Source organism: Mobula hypostoma, chromosome 7 (assembly GCF_963921235.1).
Source record: "Mobula hypostoma chromosome 7, sMobHyp1.1, whole genome shotgun sequence".
Lineage (NCBI taxonomy): Eukaryota > Metazoa > Chordata > Chondrichthyes > Myliobatiformes > Myliobatidae > Mobula > Mobula hypostoma.
In genome coordinates this window covers 62,864,455-62,881,082 of record NC_086103.1, presented here as the reverse complement: position 1 = coordinate 62,881,082, position 16,628 = coordinate 62,864,455, and the positions used below count along the sequence as shown (strand labels likewise).

Sequence of the window (16,628 nt, the reverse complement as noted above, 5' to 3'; positions counted from 1 at the left end):
CTCAGCAAGTCAGGGCAACAGCTACGGAGGGGAATAAACAGTTGATTGTTCGTGCCGAGACCCTTTATCAAGACTCTTCAATAAGGTCTCAGCCCAAAATGCCAAATGGTTATTTCCCTCTGTAGGTGCTGCATGACCTGCTGAATAGCTCTGTCATTTTGTGTGATGCTCTAGATTTCCAGTATTTGCAGAAACTCTTCTGTTAAAGAGCTGTACCGAGATAGTTTTCATTGTTAATGCCTCTAGTTATATTGAATTTATCTTCTGACATTCTAGTTGATGAATGGAATTTGTTCATTTATGGACTCTTCATTCCCTGTAGTTCACGTTTGTTGAAGTATTCTTAATGGGACACGAATGGAAAATATAAATGTCCAGTTTGAAATAACTGCAAACATGCACAATGTTAACTAAAATTGAAGAAGCATGAATGATATTCAGAGGGTTCTTTATAATCTCCAGGGCTGCAGTGCAGTGCAAACAAACCATAGAAATAAAATATTTTGTTTTCTACAATGAAGTCAATGGCTACTCAACAACAATAAAGCTATTTTTCCATTAAATATCAGATAAAAAGATTGAAGTCTTAGACTGGGACAAGTTTAGAAGTTGGAGCTATTTGAATTAGATTGAGAATTACATGACTAATGTCCTAAAATGGACAGGCAGTGGTAATGGGGATGAGTGGCAGGGGGCAGGATGGTTTGAGTGAATGCCATCAGAGGGACTTTTTCCACCAATTCTTTATTCAAGCTATACTTTGCTTTATTAATCAGAAGATGGTTGATTAGAAGAGTTGTTTTTTAGTGCTATGCTTTGCTATATTATGTTTCATAGTGTTACTTACAGGAGCAACTGCATTGCTGTCAGTTGGAAGACTTTAGTCCCACTCAACATCATATCTTTCTTTGATCAATCTACAGCATCCAGACTCCTCTATTTACTGATTTCTCCTCACACTAACTGTACTGTAATTTGTCATATTTTATCTCAATCAAAATGAAATAGGAATTGGTCAAAAAGCCAGGAATTTTCTTCTATTACATTTGAATACCACTTACATAGGGTTAAAAAAAGATCTGCTTTTAGTTACCTTTTCCAAAGCATCAACAAATACATCAATAAATTTGAAGTTTGACATGCCTGTATGTCGATGGTGGAGTGAGCATTTGGCTTTCTAAGAAATGTATGTCTCTGTCAGTAACTTGATTAAAGCTAAAGTATAATTTGCAGTGGACAATCAGGCTTTCAATATTGAAATAACAGAATCATTTCAATTCTTTTTTAAAAGCAATATATTTATCAAAAGTTTTCCAATCCCATTCTCTATTACTAATTCTGCATTTATAATTGGGACAGGTTTTATAAATCATCACACAATAACTACACCTTCTTACTCACAGTACTACTGTAGGAATAGAATCTTTAAAAGCATAACCCTATGCAGATTTTGCCATCAGTTTCACAAGAATAGCAACAAAAAAAAATGCTAGATGACCTCAGCAAGTCAAGCAGCATCTGTGGAGCTAAAAAGTGTAAACTGACATTTTGGGTCAAAAACCCTGCATCAGGATCGATAGGAAACCGAAGGGCTTGTTTGTATAAAGCTGTACAAGGGGCATAGTGGTTGGATGAGGTAAAGACTGATGGGTGTTGGGTAAAATAAGATAGAGGGCAAGTGATGGGCAGATGGAACCAGGAGGGGGATTAGGTTTGGTACAGATTCTGGTTAGGTTATAGGTAGAATCAGATGGGGAGGGGATGGTAGGCAGGTGGAACCAGGTGGGGAGGGGATGGGAAAGGTAAACAAAGTGAGAAGAAAACTAGATGGGCAGGTGGGGTGTGTGTGGGGAGACAATCCCAGAGCTCTGAGTTGGAACAACAAACAATTTGCTGGAGAAACTCAGCAGGTCGAGGTGCAGATCGAGTTCCTCCAGCAAACTGTTTGCTGCACCAGGTTTGAGTATTTATGATCAGTTGTGTTTCTAGGGGGTGTGGGTTACCAGAAAATGGAAAATTCTACATTTATACCTAAATTCCTACATTTAGAGCAAAGGCAAAAGCAAATTGGAAGAACAATATCTCATTTTACCCAAATGAAATGAGATGTTGTTCTTCCAATTTGCTTTTGCCTTTGCTCTAATAATGCAGTAGGCAGAGGACAGATAGATAAGTATGAGAGCGGAAGGAGAGTTAAAATGCACAAAACCGGAAGCTTGAGGTGGCTGTTGCGGTCGACCACTGGTAAACCTCTACCTTACTTGGAAGACCGAGTTTTGAGTTATTCCAAGTGAGGCAGAGGTTCACCTGCACCCCTTCCAACTCGGTCTGCCATTTAATGCCCACAGTGTGGTCTCCTCTACATTGGTGAAATAAAGCGTAGACTAAGTAATTATTCTGCAAAACCCTTGCACTCTGTCCACAGTGGCTTCCAGTTACATATTATTTTAACTCTCCTTCCCTCTCCCACACCAACTTGTCTATCCTCGGCCTGCTCTAGCCTTACAATGAGGGCAACTGTAAAATGGAAGAAAGAAATCTCATTTTTTGCTTGGGTAGTTTACAATCCAATGTATGAATAATGAATATTCCAATTTCAGGTAACCCACACGTCAGTGTTCTCCTGTCTGCCCAGCTTTCTTCTCCTATTTTGCTTCTTCCCTTCCCGCATTTGATTCCGTCTGCCCACCTCCCCACCTGTTTCCACCTATCAGCTTCCAATCTCCCTCTACCCCATCTGCCGCTCCCCCACCCTCCTCAACCTTAAACTGCCAAAATCTTTCCTCTCAATCCTGATGCAGGTTCTTGACACAAAACGTCAACATACACCTTTTATCTCACAGGTGCTGCCTTACCTGCTGAATTCTCTCAATGTTCTGATTTTTGTTTATAAGCTGTTAGCATTTAGAATAACACTTAACTATATAACTTCATGTCATATTCCACAGAGGTAGCAATTACTCATGCCGGGACATGCAGGATTTTTTTGACAACAACTTATGGACTGCTACATTTCACTGTACATTTGCAGACACAAGACATTTTATTTTACATTTTACATTTTATTTTACAATTGCAGTGCATACTGGCAGTTGTGCTTCTATTAAAACAACAAATCTGGGCCCCCATAGTTCTTAAAAGTTAGAATTAGCCTTGAACTTGCATTTGCTTACTATTAAAGCAAAACTGCTACATTACGTACCAAACTCCTCAAATAGGGATTCCACAAAACTTGTGCCATTCCGACAGTCTGAGGTATTCATGTACATGTAGCTTTTCTCTGAAACAGAGGAAAGAGATACGGCAAGATCTAATTATAACAAGTGAAAACTAAAATTTGGAAACTTTGCACTCCAATTCTCTCACTTTCTTCCACTGATTAACTATTACAAATATTGGTTTGAACAACTGTCACGATATCAGTTTCCAACTTGAAACCATATTGCTTAAGGAACCACCACTCTATAGCTTATATGCTGGCAAATCAAAATCCAACTTTTTGCTGCTTAGCTTGTGCTGTCAGGTAGAAATTTGTCATTGAAGCATCTGTCGCATACAGTGATTCAATATTTCTCACGACAATAATTAAAATCTGTGAATCTCCTGGATGGAAAAGAATTGGAGTATTCAAAGATATAAACTGTGATTTAAACAACACACATCAAAGTTGCTGGTGAACGCAGCAGGCCAGGCAGCATCTGTAGGAAGAGGTGCAGTCGACGTTTCAGGCCGAGACCCTTCGTCAGGACTAACTGAAGGAAGAGTGAGTAAGGGATTTGAAAGCTGGAGGGGGAGGGGGAGATCCAAAATGATAGGAGAAGACAGGAGGGGGAGGGATAGAGCCAAGAGCTGGACAGGTGATAGGCAAAAGGGGATACGAGAGGATCATGGGACAGGAGGTCCGGGAAGAAAGACAAGGCGGGGGGGGGGACCCGATGCAGACTGGGAGACCGCTTTGCTGAACATCTACGCTCTGTCTGCCAGAGAAAGCAGGATCTCCCAGTGGCCACACGTTTTAATTCCACATCCCATTCCCATTCTGACATGTCTATCCACGGCCTCCTCTACTGTAAAGATGAAGCCACACTCAGGTTGGAGGAGCAACACCTTATATTCTGTCTGGGTAGCCTCCAACCTGATGGCATGAACATCGACTTCTCTAACTTCCGCTAAGGCCCCACCTCCCCCTCGTACCCCATCTGTTACTTATTTTTATGCACACATTCTTCCTCTCACTCTCCTTTTTCTCCCTCTGTCCCTCTGAATATACCTCTTGCCCATCCTCTTGGTCCCCCCCCCCCCATCTTTCTTCCCGGACCTCCTGTCCCATGATCCTCTCGTATCCCCCTTTGCCTATCACCTGTCCAGCTCTTGGCTCTATCCCTCCCCCTCCTGTCTTCTCCTATCATTTTGGATCTCCCCCTCCCCCTCCTACTTTCAAATCCCTTACTCACTCTTCCTTCAGTTAGTCCTGACGAAGGGTCTCGGCCTGAAACGTCGACTAGACCTCTTCCTACAGATGCTGCCTGGCCTGCTGCGTTCACCAGCAACTTTGATGTGTGTTGCTTGAACTTCCAGCATCTGCAGAATTCCTGTTGTTAACTGTGATTTAAAATTGTGATCCAAATTTCCACCGTCTCTTAATCTTTGTTCAGTTGACCTCAACCTACTTGTGACTGTCTCTGGTGTATGAAAGAGCTGCTCCTTAATAGGTAGTACCTCTTCAATATTTTCCTTTTTGATTTTGATCAAGTTAACTTAAACAGATTCTGGAAAGAAACTAGCTCCAAGCCAGGGACATCAACACCAGGCTCAGGTTTTTGAATAAAACCGTAAGACACAGGGGCAGAATTAGTCCATTCAGCCCATCGAGTCTACTTCACCATTCCATCGCGGCTGATTTAATTTCTCTCTCAAATCCATTTTCCTGCCTTCTCCCTGTAACCTTTGATGCCTTTAATAATTAAGAACCTATCAACCTCTACTTTTAGAATATTGTTTCGTCATATGTAATTATGAACAATATTACCCCTGATTCTTATAACTTTGGAAACCTAAAGCTTTAAAATCTCCTCCTAGTGAGAATTTGTAAGTCAGAAATTGTTGCAATTTCAGATTTAATATTTTCTTTTTGGTACTAGTAGCAATATGCTATATGTCTCAAGTACGGTACTTAACTTATCATCCAAATTGCCTGTAAAGTGACAGACTTTACTGTAATACACACAGATCAAACTATTCTTTACAAACTACAGCCCAGATTAACAAACTAAAATCAAGGACTGTACCACTGGCTTCACTGTTTAAGTGGCAGTAGTATATAATATTTATGTGCCTATTGTTGGGCATAATTAAATTCCATGTGCCAATGTGTTTATTACTAGTCTACAGAATGATGAAACATACCCTAAAACACTTCTGACACTAAGTGGTGACGAATTAAATGCAGCACACTTTCAAATTTCACAATAACCCTAAAGGGGCACCCATGTGGTCAAGTCACAGCTGGGCGGCTAAACTTCAAAGCCAGTAAACCACTTGGCTCTGTGTTCCTGGAAATTGCTGGACAGCAAAATTCTGTTCTAATCACTTTGAAGATGTGAAGCAACTGTTTGCTCATTTTGCATACCCACATATGATGAAAGGAAAAATGCTGATTACTATGCCTTATCATCTGCGAACAGGCACAGCTAGAAACCTTATCATTACTTACCATCAGGCCATCTTGATGGATAACAAAATTTGTTAACTAATTGGCAATGCAGGCTTGGCAACAAATAGTTAAAAATTACAGATCTTCATAGTTAAATTTTGTAAAACAGAAATGCATAAAAATGTCTGAAAGAAACACTTTAAGTTGTGGAAACATCACTGCGAGTCTCGTAGCACAGTTTATTTTAGGTCCAAGCAATTTAAAATGGAAACGTGCTTGTGTGAAATAGGATAACAAATATTTTCAGGTGGCTCCATGTAACACCAGAAATTAAACTAGGCTTGCATTATCCTGGCACGTTGTGATGTCTACATGTAGTATAGCAGGGGACAAGCTCTTTGGCCTATGATGTTGTGGCAAACTAATTTAGCTTATGACATCAAACTTGTGGGTCTTATATTGCAAATACCATCAGCACCCAGGAGTATCGGAGGTGCCAAACAGTTATTGCAAATTGTTCTTCATTTGCAAGTGAACAAAGTGAAATAATGGCATTTGGAACAAGAAAGAAGAGAAAGAGAGAAATTGCCTTTCCACGAGAGAGCATAGGCCATGAACTTTTGCGGTTGATGTTTCTGTAGCAGGCAATCTGTTTTTTACGAGGTCGAGTTGCTAGCTCGATGCTCAACCCTGCATGGATGGAAAACGTGCATAAGAGCCGGCTGGATTCCAACTCGGGACCTTCCGCCCCAAAGACCAGCGCTGATGCCACTACGCCACCAGCCAGCATTTGGAACAAGGGCCGAGGCCTATGTCTCAGGGAAGGGAGAGGGTGGTAGTTACAGATCTATCTGAGACTAGGAAGTGTCATTCATGTTTCTGGGCCTTCTATAGAAGGGTGCAGGTCTGTGGTGATGGCTTAGGACTGGAAGGCAGGAGAATGGAGCTCGGGACAGTTCTGGGGTGGTATTGGTGCACAATGCGGTTCAGTCAAATGGAAAGCCCAGGGTCTCATTTTAAATACATGGTTGATACCCAAGTAATCACAGCTGTTCCCTGGGGTAGGCAATCTGATTTCCCTTGCAATGCTTCAAAGAAATATTGTGTGGGGAATGAGGCTCATTGATAGTGAATTGTTGTCCTGTGAACTTTCTAAGTTTATTCATAGCAGATAGAGACAGCGGAGAAATATGGATATGTATAGGCAAAAGGGATTAGTTTAATATGGTGTCATCAGCTGAATCAGTTTGCCACAACATCACTGGCCGAAGAGCCTGCTCCCCGCTATAGTGTTTTATTTTACATGTAGACATCACATCGTGCCAGGATGACTCAAGTTGGGAAGTGCCTGGTTTAATTTCTGGTGTTACATGGAACTAAGTGAAAATATTTATTATCTTATTTCACACTGGAATATATCCATTTTAAATTGTTTGGTCCTAAAATAAACAGTGCTTACAAGACCGCATTTTTAGAGTAGTACGGGTTTTGATATCTTGGGCTTAATAAAGTGAGGAATGCTCCAATTAAAGGGAGTGAATCAGGTTTGATTCCTTTCTGATTAACCTGAGGTTGGTGGGTGCTAGAACTACAGGACCGCAGTTGCTGCTGAACCAGAAGAAAAACCAGCTGTGCCTTCAGAAAGCCTCAGCCTCAACCTCCCAAGAGCACCTTAGTGCCATGGTATCACATATTTTTGCAAACTCTTATGTCTGAATGAACTTGACAATTTAGTTCAAGAGTTTTATACCACAAAAATATCATAACTCAAGAACCTGGGATTTTCACCTTGGGAGCAACCTCCCACAAGGCATACTTCCAATTAACTAGTTGTGGTCTGGCATGGATTGCATCTGTGGCAGGTTGTAGATAGTGCCCCATTCACTTATTACAGAAGGAAATCATATGGTAAGTGAGACAATCAGCTCCTAAACTGGTAAATACACATGAGCACTAAACTCATTGTTTCATAAATAAAGAAAGAGACTGGAAATATGACTCTATTCTGGTTAGAGCTCCGTCAAGTGGATTGAGTGCAAAGTCACTGAATTTCCATCACTAACCGGAGGCTGGCTGAAGCCGTTGCAGCATGCTGCTCACTGTCATAGTCTTCTCTCTGGTTGTAGCACTCAGATACTCATGGTCCAGTAATTTTAGTAAGAGATTCAGTTCTGGGATCAGCTGCTCCACCACTAGAGAAAGAAAAGCAAGTTGTACAATTAGCCCATTACAGAAGTTTGAGTGTGAACAGTAGGAACTGCTACAACTGAAACTAAACCAACAAGCATTTACAAGTTTCTCAGATGCAGACAAGTGCCTCGTAGCACTTTATCGAAACGATTATAATCTTGGAGTATGAAAAAGAGATGCGGATCCTCCAACGGAGAACTGCCAAAGGCAATAATGTTAAAAGCAGTGCAGGAGTTATGTTGGTGTCGTGCCTGAAGGAGCAGCTGAAATAATAAAGAGAAATGAGGTGACGAAGAGATAACAATTCACACAGGGTTAGAAGAAATCAACAGAAGAACTGCTAACTTAATTCATTACTGCACATTTACTGAGGGAATATTTACTTCAATGTTGTGCTGATAAGCTTTTACACTGCCCTCAATTCATAACCTCTCATTCCTCTTACTACCTATGACAGATTTGGTTCTATTACAAATGAACAGAGTGGTATTGCAGTAAGTAATCTCCCAATTTCAGGAGTACAAACTCAGCACTGAACTCATTCTGATGAATTAAACATGTACGATAATTTGACCCTTCGACAGGAAGGGTCTCGGCCCGAAATGTCGACTGTATCTCTTCCTATAGATGCTGCCTGGCCTGCTGCGTTCGCCAGCAATTTTTGTGTGTGTTGCTTGAAATTCCAGCATCTGCAGATTTCCTTGTGTTTGCGATAATTTGACAGTTTCTTTGTATTCGGTCAGAGCATGAGTTCTGCACTAAGTGAACTGCAAAGCTGAAAGCACATTTATTATCAAAGTATGTATATATCATACAACTTTGAAATTTGTCTCCTTCCAGGCAGCCATGAAACAAGAATTCCAAAAGAATCCATCAAAAGAAAACAAGAATGTGCAGAGAGAGATAAAAAAAACACAAATTTTGAAAATAATGAAAGCAAGCAACAGCGTTCAGAACGGAAGTGAGTCCATAGACATGAAGCGAGGAGCAGCTGCAGCAGGCCCAGAGCTTCAGCCCGAGTGCGGCAAAGAGTGGAGTAAACGTCGTAGAGATCAGTCTGACCTTCGTCTCCAGTCCCCACACCCTGCCTTTTCAATCCACCCGGCCCAGTTTAAGCCCAATGATCATACAAGCCATCCGTCAATCGAGCAGGTTTGAGGCGAGGCCCACTGTTTGTCCTATTTCTTATGTTCCTGTGTTCTTATTCCCCTGAATAGGGAAGCAAAATACCACTCCTGGTTCTAGTGTGAATACTTCCAAAATACCATTAATGTCCAAAACTGACCACTACAATAAACCAATGCTTTGCCGTTTAGTATTTTAATCCAATGTTTATTTACCATTTTTTTTTGTTGCCAGCTTAAAATGATCCATTGCATCTTTTTGCTTGTCATATTTAAGTAAATCTAAAATCAGCTGCTTACCAATGAAATCAAGAGTTTACCACAGCCAATGATGAAATATTTCTAGGACATTTTCCTTGCTGTGTTTCATATTCACACAACTTCCAGCCTCCACAAGCAGTGTCTCTTCCGCTCCCCCTCCTCCTCTCCCTCTTGGGCTTACCATACCTCATGGCTAGATCAGAGGCCAAAGCAAACTTAAGATAAATAAGTCAAACTATCAGCAGGGGATATTTTCTTTGTCAATAAATAACAGTGCTTCCACAGAAAGCACTCACATACTTTTTAACCACAACTTCCTGTGAACTGGAACAGCATAAGACCCACTGAATTACACAAAACCAAGTTAAAAAAAACTCATTAGTACAATATTCACTTAACATTATCATTAATTTTATATAGCATTTAAAATATAAGCTCCCCTACTAAATTGTTGTGGCCTACTGACTTCAGAAAAGCAGATAAAAGGAATATGGACAAAAATAGGTCTATCGTTAAGTGTTTCCATGTTCTTAGAACTGTTGATTTCTGGTAAATGACTTGGATGGTAAAACAAAAACATGTAAGCTGTAATACAGTGAAGAAATATGACATGTTCATGCTGTATTTCAGAGATTACACTGAACTCTAAACCACCCGAAAATCTCTTGAGTCTACTATTTCTATTGGCAATCCAGCTGATTAAAAATGAAAAAAAACCCCACTCTTTTCAAACTGTTCAGCATGCTCCTCATACTATTATTGATTAGAGAGATTCAGCTTGTTCGGGCATATTCTGGAGTTATGGTAGGCAGTAAACACTAATTTTAACAGCAGTCAGTCTTCTGATCTGAATGTGGATTACAGATGGAATATAAACTGCAGCTCTGTACATTGGACTTTCTGGAGCTGCAGGTTGGGGTCAATTGCAAACAAAGAAACACTCCACTTAGATCTCAGACACAGGCGTATGCATGAATGCAGGCTAGAGTCAGCGGGGATTAACATCCATTTTGGGTGTCTGGAGTGTGGGTGCAAAGAAGGAGGTGTCTGAAAACTACGTATAATTCAAAGGAAGCATTGTAGGTACATTGTAACTGTATTATCGTCCCGCTGTTACCTTTGATCTCTAGTATATGAAAAAATGTCATGTAATATTGGGTAGACCAGGCTTCTTCTTCCAAGAGCATCTCAAACATAATGCCTGCCACTCCTTTTTGCTAAATAAACACTTCAGTGTCTCTTTGTGCACATCACAACACAGCTCTTAACATGAGCTGTTTTACTATTTTGCCCAAATATATCACCAAGATATATTTGGTTTAGTGGAACAGATGATCTTTTAGTTCGCATATTCCCGTGTAGGATATCGAAAATTAAGTTCCTTTTCCTTTTACTGCAACTTTTTGTTCTTTGAAAATTCCTTTCATTTGGAGGGCTTCAAGGATACTTTGACTTAATCACCAATACTTCTACATAATTAATACAAAATTAATTCACTCTGTCAAGAAAGGATGGAGAAGTTTCTGAAAGGTTTTGTAGATTAAAAAGTTCAAGAAATCAGAACAGCTATTTTTATGCTCTCCTAAACCTAGATAAATGAGAGGTCTTCATTAAAATATGCAAAACTCTTACAAAGCTTGAGAGGTAGAAGCAGAGATGTTTTACCTCCTGGCTGAAGCTCATAGAGCCAAGGGCCATGGGTTCAAAATAAGAGGTTGCGCATTAAGGGATGAAATGAGAAGATATTTTGTAACCAAGTGGGTCAATGAATCTTTGGAATTCAGCACTTAACATTTGCTAAGTACGTCCAAGGTGAATGTAAAAAAAACTGTAAATTTTGGATGTTAAGAAAACAATGGATGTGGGTTAATACAGGAAAGCAGTTCTAAGGTGAAGTATCTGGACAGTGAGGGAGGCCCAAAGGGAAAAATGGACTTATTCCAACTTCTATTCTTCAAATGTTTGCAAGACTTTGTATTATTACAAGGTTACTTCAAGATTTGGTGCTTTCTGCTTTACATTAGTTTTTGAGTCTACGCACATATAAAGTTGACAACTGCAAGTATTTAACAGATTTTTAACTACCGCAACCAAGGTGGTGACACAGTCACATGTCAAAACATGCTTCTGTTTGTATTGGAGTTTAGAAACAGACTATTAACCATAAGCTCTAACTATAAACTGGGCACTCTCTGGTACTTTATAATACTTGAGTACAAACTAAACTCATGAGTTTAAAGCAGCAAAAGTCAGTCCAAAGCAGAGTGTAGGATGATTCATGGGGGCAGGTTAATAGGTTACTTGTTACACTGGAATTCAAACCTGTTGAAGGAATTAGGTCACAGTGGATTTAAGTGAACAAGCTCCCTTCTTTATCTTAGCTGTCAAGACTTAGCAGAGATTTTCAGTAATCAGTGCTGACATTTAAAAGATACGCTGCCTGAACGCAAGGCAACACAGGTGGCTCTGCCAAGCATGATTTTCTTCTTATGAACTAAACACCAAATGTTTGGTTTGTAGCTTAAGGCTGTGCACTTAATTTTGCATTGTGTCAGTTAATGTTTTTTTATTCAGAGACACTATGGAAAATACATTAGTTAACTAAGTTCTATTGCCTAACAGTTCAATTCCATACAGCTGTTTTTGTTTTGGGGTGACGCACTTGAAATTCAATTTTATTTCTAGAAAAAAGACAACTCTTACCACTTACGGTTTTTGCAATGCTATGGAAATTTAACCAGGCATTGTTGGTTAAGTTACTCTTGTAGCCTTGACATAAATTCTGTTTTTGGGGCAGATGAGATGAACTTTATCCCCATGTAAAGCTGCTTAATGGAGCTTCATAGGAGAACTTAACCAAGCTACAAATATTGTTGGACTTACTGTGGAGACCTGGTCTTCAAGTGTAGCACTGGATAAGGCTCTCTATCAAACAGGTCCTTTACATAGCCACCATTCTTCCAGCTCTCCCTTCAAAGCCAATTACAATCATGACCTTATCTCCACTGCTTTCATAACCTTCTGAAGCCCAGGCTCAAAAACCTTGACCAATGCACATCACAGTCCCCAATCACCACTCATCAACACTCTGATCCATCTCTTTCCCTTTCTGTCCATCCATGACATCACTACCATGCATCACTTACAATCACTCTCAATCCCTGACCTCTACATCAAAACTCCCTCCCTAACCCCTGATCATTTGTTTGTGTCAGCTTAGATACCACCCTTCCCTCCGCTCCCAATGCTCATCCATTTTACAGATCTCTGACTGGAGCCATAGCCACCACTATCCCAGTGAATAAACTGAGATCCACACTGAGTTGAGGGAAGGATAATGCTACATAAGTAATTTGTGCTGTACTAGTTTTCCCTTTTGAATGTAGGAACACGTGGAGATCAGGCATACTTCTGTTCTTTTCCCTTTTCCTCTGCCATTGAAGGGGAATATAATATCCAAAACACTCATCCCTCATTTCCCGTCTCCCTTTTGTCGATCAAAGTGAAAGTTGGACCTCAGCACTTACTAGACTGTGTGGTTACTGGAGGTATGTTGCCATCCCCACCCCCTTAATTACAACAGGATAATCTCATACAAACATCGAGCATGGAGGTACTGTTTGATGTCAGTACCTCTGGGACTTATCTCAGTCTGTAACCATCCCTCAGAACTTGGTGAGTGCAAAGAACAGAGAACAAATGGCCTGTGCAGAAAACCCCTGCTCTTGCAAAGTCAAGGGGCTGGGCTAGAGAGAATGCAAAGGATCAGAAGGAAGCCACAAAAAATCAGAAGTAAGGAACATGAAATTGAGTAACAACAACTTGTTAATTTTAGGCTGGTTCCAAAAAGACATATAGATGGAATGTTTTAGACTCAGTTCTTACAGAAGTAGTTTACAAGCCTGTACAGGCTGTCCCCAGATAATGAATGGGTTCTGCATTTGCAGATATTCATAAATTGGAAAATATAGAAATCCTCAATATAGTAACTATACTTACATAATGTTTTAAGGAATGGTATCAAAAGCACACAAGACTGATAAGATAGAACAATTACTAAAAGTGAAGATAGAAAACCAGTTCTGTCATTTGTATGAACAAATGCTAGACTCCTGAAATGAATATTATGAAAGTTTATTCATGTGTAGGGGTATCCATAGGTTGGGCATTCATAACCAGGGAATGGCTTGTGGTAATAATTCAGGTAGAAAGGAAAATGAAATTATTTTTCCACCAGACTTCTGATTTAACTTGTGGTTGCATACAGTTAAACATTAAGAGTGCATTGACACATTCGAATGTTTATTATTAAACTAACTTCTGAGGTCTCCTAAGAAAAATGCAGTTTCATAGATTTATTCTCCCAAAGTTTCACACATGCCACAAATAAAATTTCCCAATTTTACACATTCACATGGACTGACATCGCCCTGCTTGTGTGTTCCATTTGATAACAGTTTAAGACTGGTATTAATTTGTGAAGGGAAGTTTTAAATTATATTGATATTTAGAAATTATTGATTGATGGAGACAATCCTGCTTCAGGACAAGACAAAGATTCTGTTCTTCAAAGATAGTGACACAATAGTTTTGTATCCACATTAAGTTTAATGTGAAGTGATTTTGGGATATCTATACAAATGGAAGTCTTCTGTTTCTTCCTTATGGAAAAGCAATTATCTTCCAAATTGGTTTGGGATTACTGTACTTTCTTTTTTATATGCTGTTGGGATAGGATGTATGAGCTGAAACAGACACACCCCTGCAGATGCCAGCTGTGCTTACAATAACTGTGACTCTCATCAAAGCAGACGTGAACATGAAATAGGCCAAAATTATTGGACTCAAAGAAAACTCTGAACATGATGTTCTAATTCTGTAGTTTTAAAGCTTCAATACATTTAGACACCTAACTCCTATCAGTAGTCACATGCAGTTGGGCAAGATTTTCAATTATTAATTCAAGGTGAACTAACATCATAAAACTCCACTAAAAGTAACAAAAACAAAACAGGGTAGACATCAGTGAGTATAAGTAATTAAAACTGCTTCAAAATTACCAAAAAAACCAAGATTTTTTTTGCTGTCTGTAATTTGATAGGGTCCCAGCTCCTGCAGCTGTAAGGAGCTCACACATGAGGCTCTCTAAATGGGAGGCAAGGCATTCTAATAGGAAACAAGCAGGAGAACTGGCCAGCAGCTGCAACTGATGTGGCAAGTTGTCTCTGTATATGTATGTAGCTTATATGCAAAATTCTGCAGACTTTTGAGCCACATTTGATATACACAACACACAGCCGCACAAAAAAAAGCAGGAAATCCCCACATCACAGAATATAAATCAGGATTTGAGATAAAACTGAACTTTGGAGCAAGGTGGAATAATTCCCTTCATACAGGTAATTTCAATCCTTTTCATTCTGGTGTTAGATCATCGACTTCAGATTCAAGCCACATTCAAGGCAACTACAATATTGAATTAAAAGGTATTCATTTCAACCTATCTTAACTTCCAATGACTGCTGCATCTACCGTCAGTTATTCATAACAGTGCATGAACTGCTGAAAAGTACCAAATTCCAAGCCTTCATGACCTGGAGGCTTACTCTTTAAGTATAGTGCATAGTAGGATAACCATAAATTTACTGTTTTATAAGCATATCATTTGGGTAAGCCACACCGTAATGTAATTTAAACTTTGCCTTATCTATTTATACAAAATATGATGCAAGGCAAATCTGACAATCTCTCGATTTAAATAAAATACTTATTCTACATTAATTCTGCTTTTTAAAAACAGTTATCAACTTTATTTCCACTACAGAAAGAGAAAATAAAAACCCCAAACTGGAAAAACCTCTTTGTAGTTAAACTGAATAACCAAAAATATCAGAACTTACGATTTTCAGCAGCTTTGTAAGGATCAGACAACATATTTAATTCCAAATCTGGCAAGCAGTTCCAGTAAATGTTTTATATCCAATTGTTAAATTATCCTCTTCAGCTCCAGACCAGCTATTGCAGTCAAGACTCTCACTCAGTTGAATGAATTCTGCTGTTGTGTTTGAGCACCCCTCCTTAATCCCTCCCTCAGCGACGTGTCCTGCCTCATTTTCCACCTGTAACTTGTTGCTTTGGTTTCATTGGTTCAACACTCCTCTCTTTTATGATTGCTACCACAAGCTCAGTTAATCAGCAGGGTTACTCTACTGGCACCAGTGTGTCTCATTGCTGTTAGTATGTAACCTCCAGCTTCCTACTATGTGACAATATTGAAGCATTTACAACTCCTAAAGGATGAACTTAAGTATTTGAAAATTAAATTTCATGTTATTTTTTTAATACCTGCTTTATATCCAATAATAGGAACTGCACTTTGGTGCTGATAGTAGTACAATTAAGAATACAGTCATCAGAACTGACTAAACATTATGCTGAATGTTCTTCCCCCCCCCCCCCAGTTTCATTTTTTCCTTTTCTCTCTTGAACATTCAGACAGGATTTATTTTTTTAAAATCAGACAAAATGAGCCAGACCTTCTTAGTGCCCTGGGCTATGTAACAACTTGTATTGTTGCTCTAACTTAGATCATCGGGCTTAGCATTGACTAGAAACATGATATTCTCTGAAATTAGAAAAATACAAATTATGATTAAAAAAGGCATGTAGTTTCTTGAAAAAGTTTCAATGACTGCTCTCTTCCAAAATATATTCCTTCTCCTCCCCTCTTCTGACCTCCCACTCTCCCAACCATGTGTAGACTTGTCCTCCCTAACCACTTTTACAAACACCCCATCCTATTCCCACCAGGATCTCTGGCCTCAGTAATCACCTATCCCAGTACCATAGGAACTGGGAGGGGAATCGGTCTAAACGCACACACACTTAAAAGTTCAAGGAATCCAACATTTTTCACCCCTCCACCTCACCCTGGAGCACCAACCCTGAAACTTGGCGGTCACGAACTCCCATCTCTGACTTTACAATTCCCACCTGACCGGCTGAATACTTCCAAGCACATTTCTGCTCTGTGCGAACCGGCTGATCCAAGTTGCTGCGGCAGCTGCTGGGATATTACCCTCCACAGTCCTGGACACAGGAGGGGAAAGCTATGTTCCAGGGTTTCCAGTCCTTAGTGCTAACCAGTGACCCTTACTGGAAAAGATGTGTATGGACTTTGGGTGAAAACAAATCAGGCTATGATTGAAAAGCCCATTGGTACAGTATCACACACACATGAAATGCTCCCTTGGGTGAACACTTGAGGAATATTGGCAAGAGCAAAAGGCAGTACTACAGAACGAAGGCCAGAAATTAAAAGCCTTCCACATGAGTTCACAATTTACTTATTAAACAGTGATTCAACAGAAAACTGAGCTCTTTCAGCGTATGTTTTTAGA

The 16,628-nt window shown here is 39.7% G+C and overlaps 1 protein-coding gene across 3 annotated transcripts in view; it reads right to left on the bottom strand.

Annotated features, from left to right (window-relative positions):
- The window catches only part of LOC134349352 (actin filament-associated protein 1-like 1), a 209,034-nt gene that overhangs the window by 102,037 nt on the left and 90,369 nt on the right, over positions 1–16,628 (bottom strand). The window contains exons 1-3 of one of the 3 annotated variants that reach the window (XM_063053530.1): positions 15,129–15,273; positions 7,717–7,845; positions 3,203–3,280 (exon numbers count right to left, since the gene is read on the bottom strand). In XM_063053530.1, the coding sequence (XP_062909600.1) occupies positions 3,203–3,280; positions 7,717–7,845; positions 15,129–15,162 (241 nt within the window). In that variant the 5' untranslated portion in view covers positions 15,163–15,273. Of the gene's footprint in view, positions 1–3,202; positions 3,281–7,716; positions 7,846–9,267; positions 9,403–15,128; positions 15,274–16,628 lie in introns of those variants that run through there. The other 2 variants (XM_063053533.1, XM_063053532.1) reach the window with 2 other exon arrangements.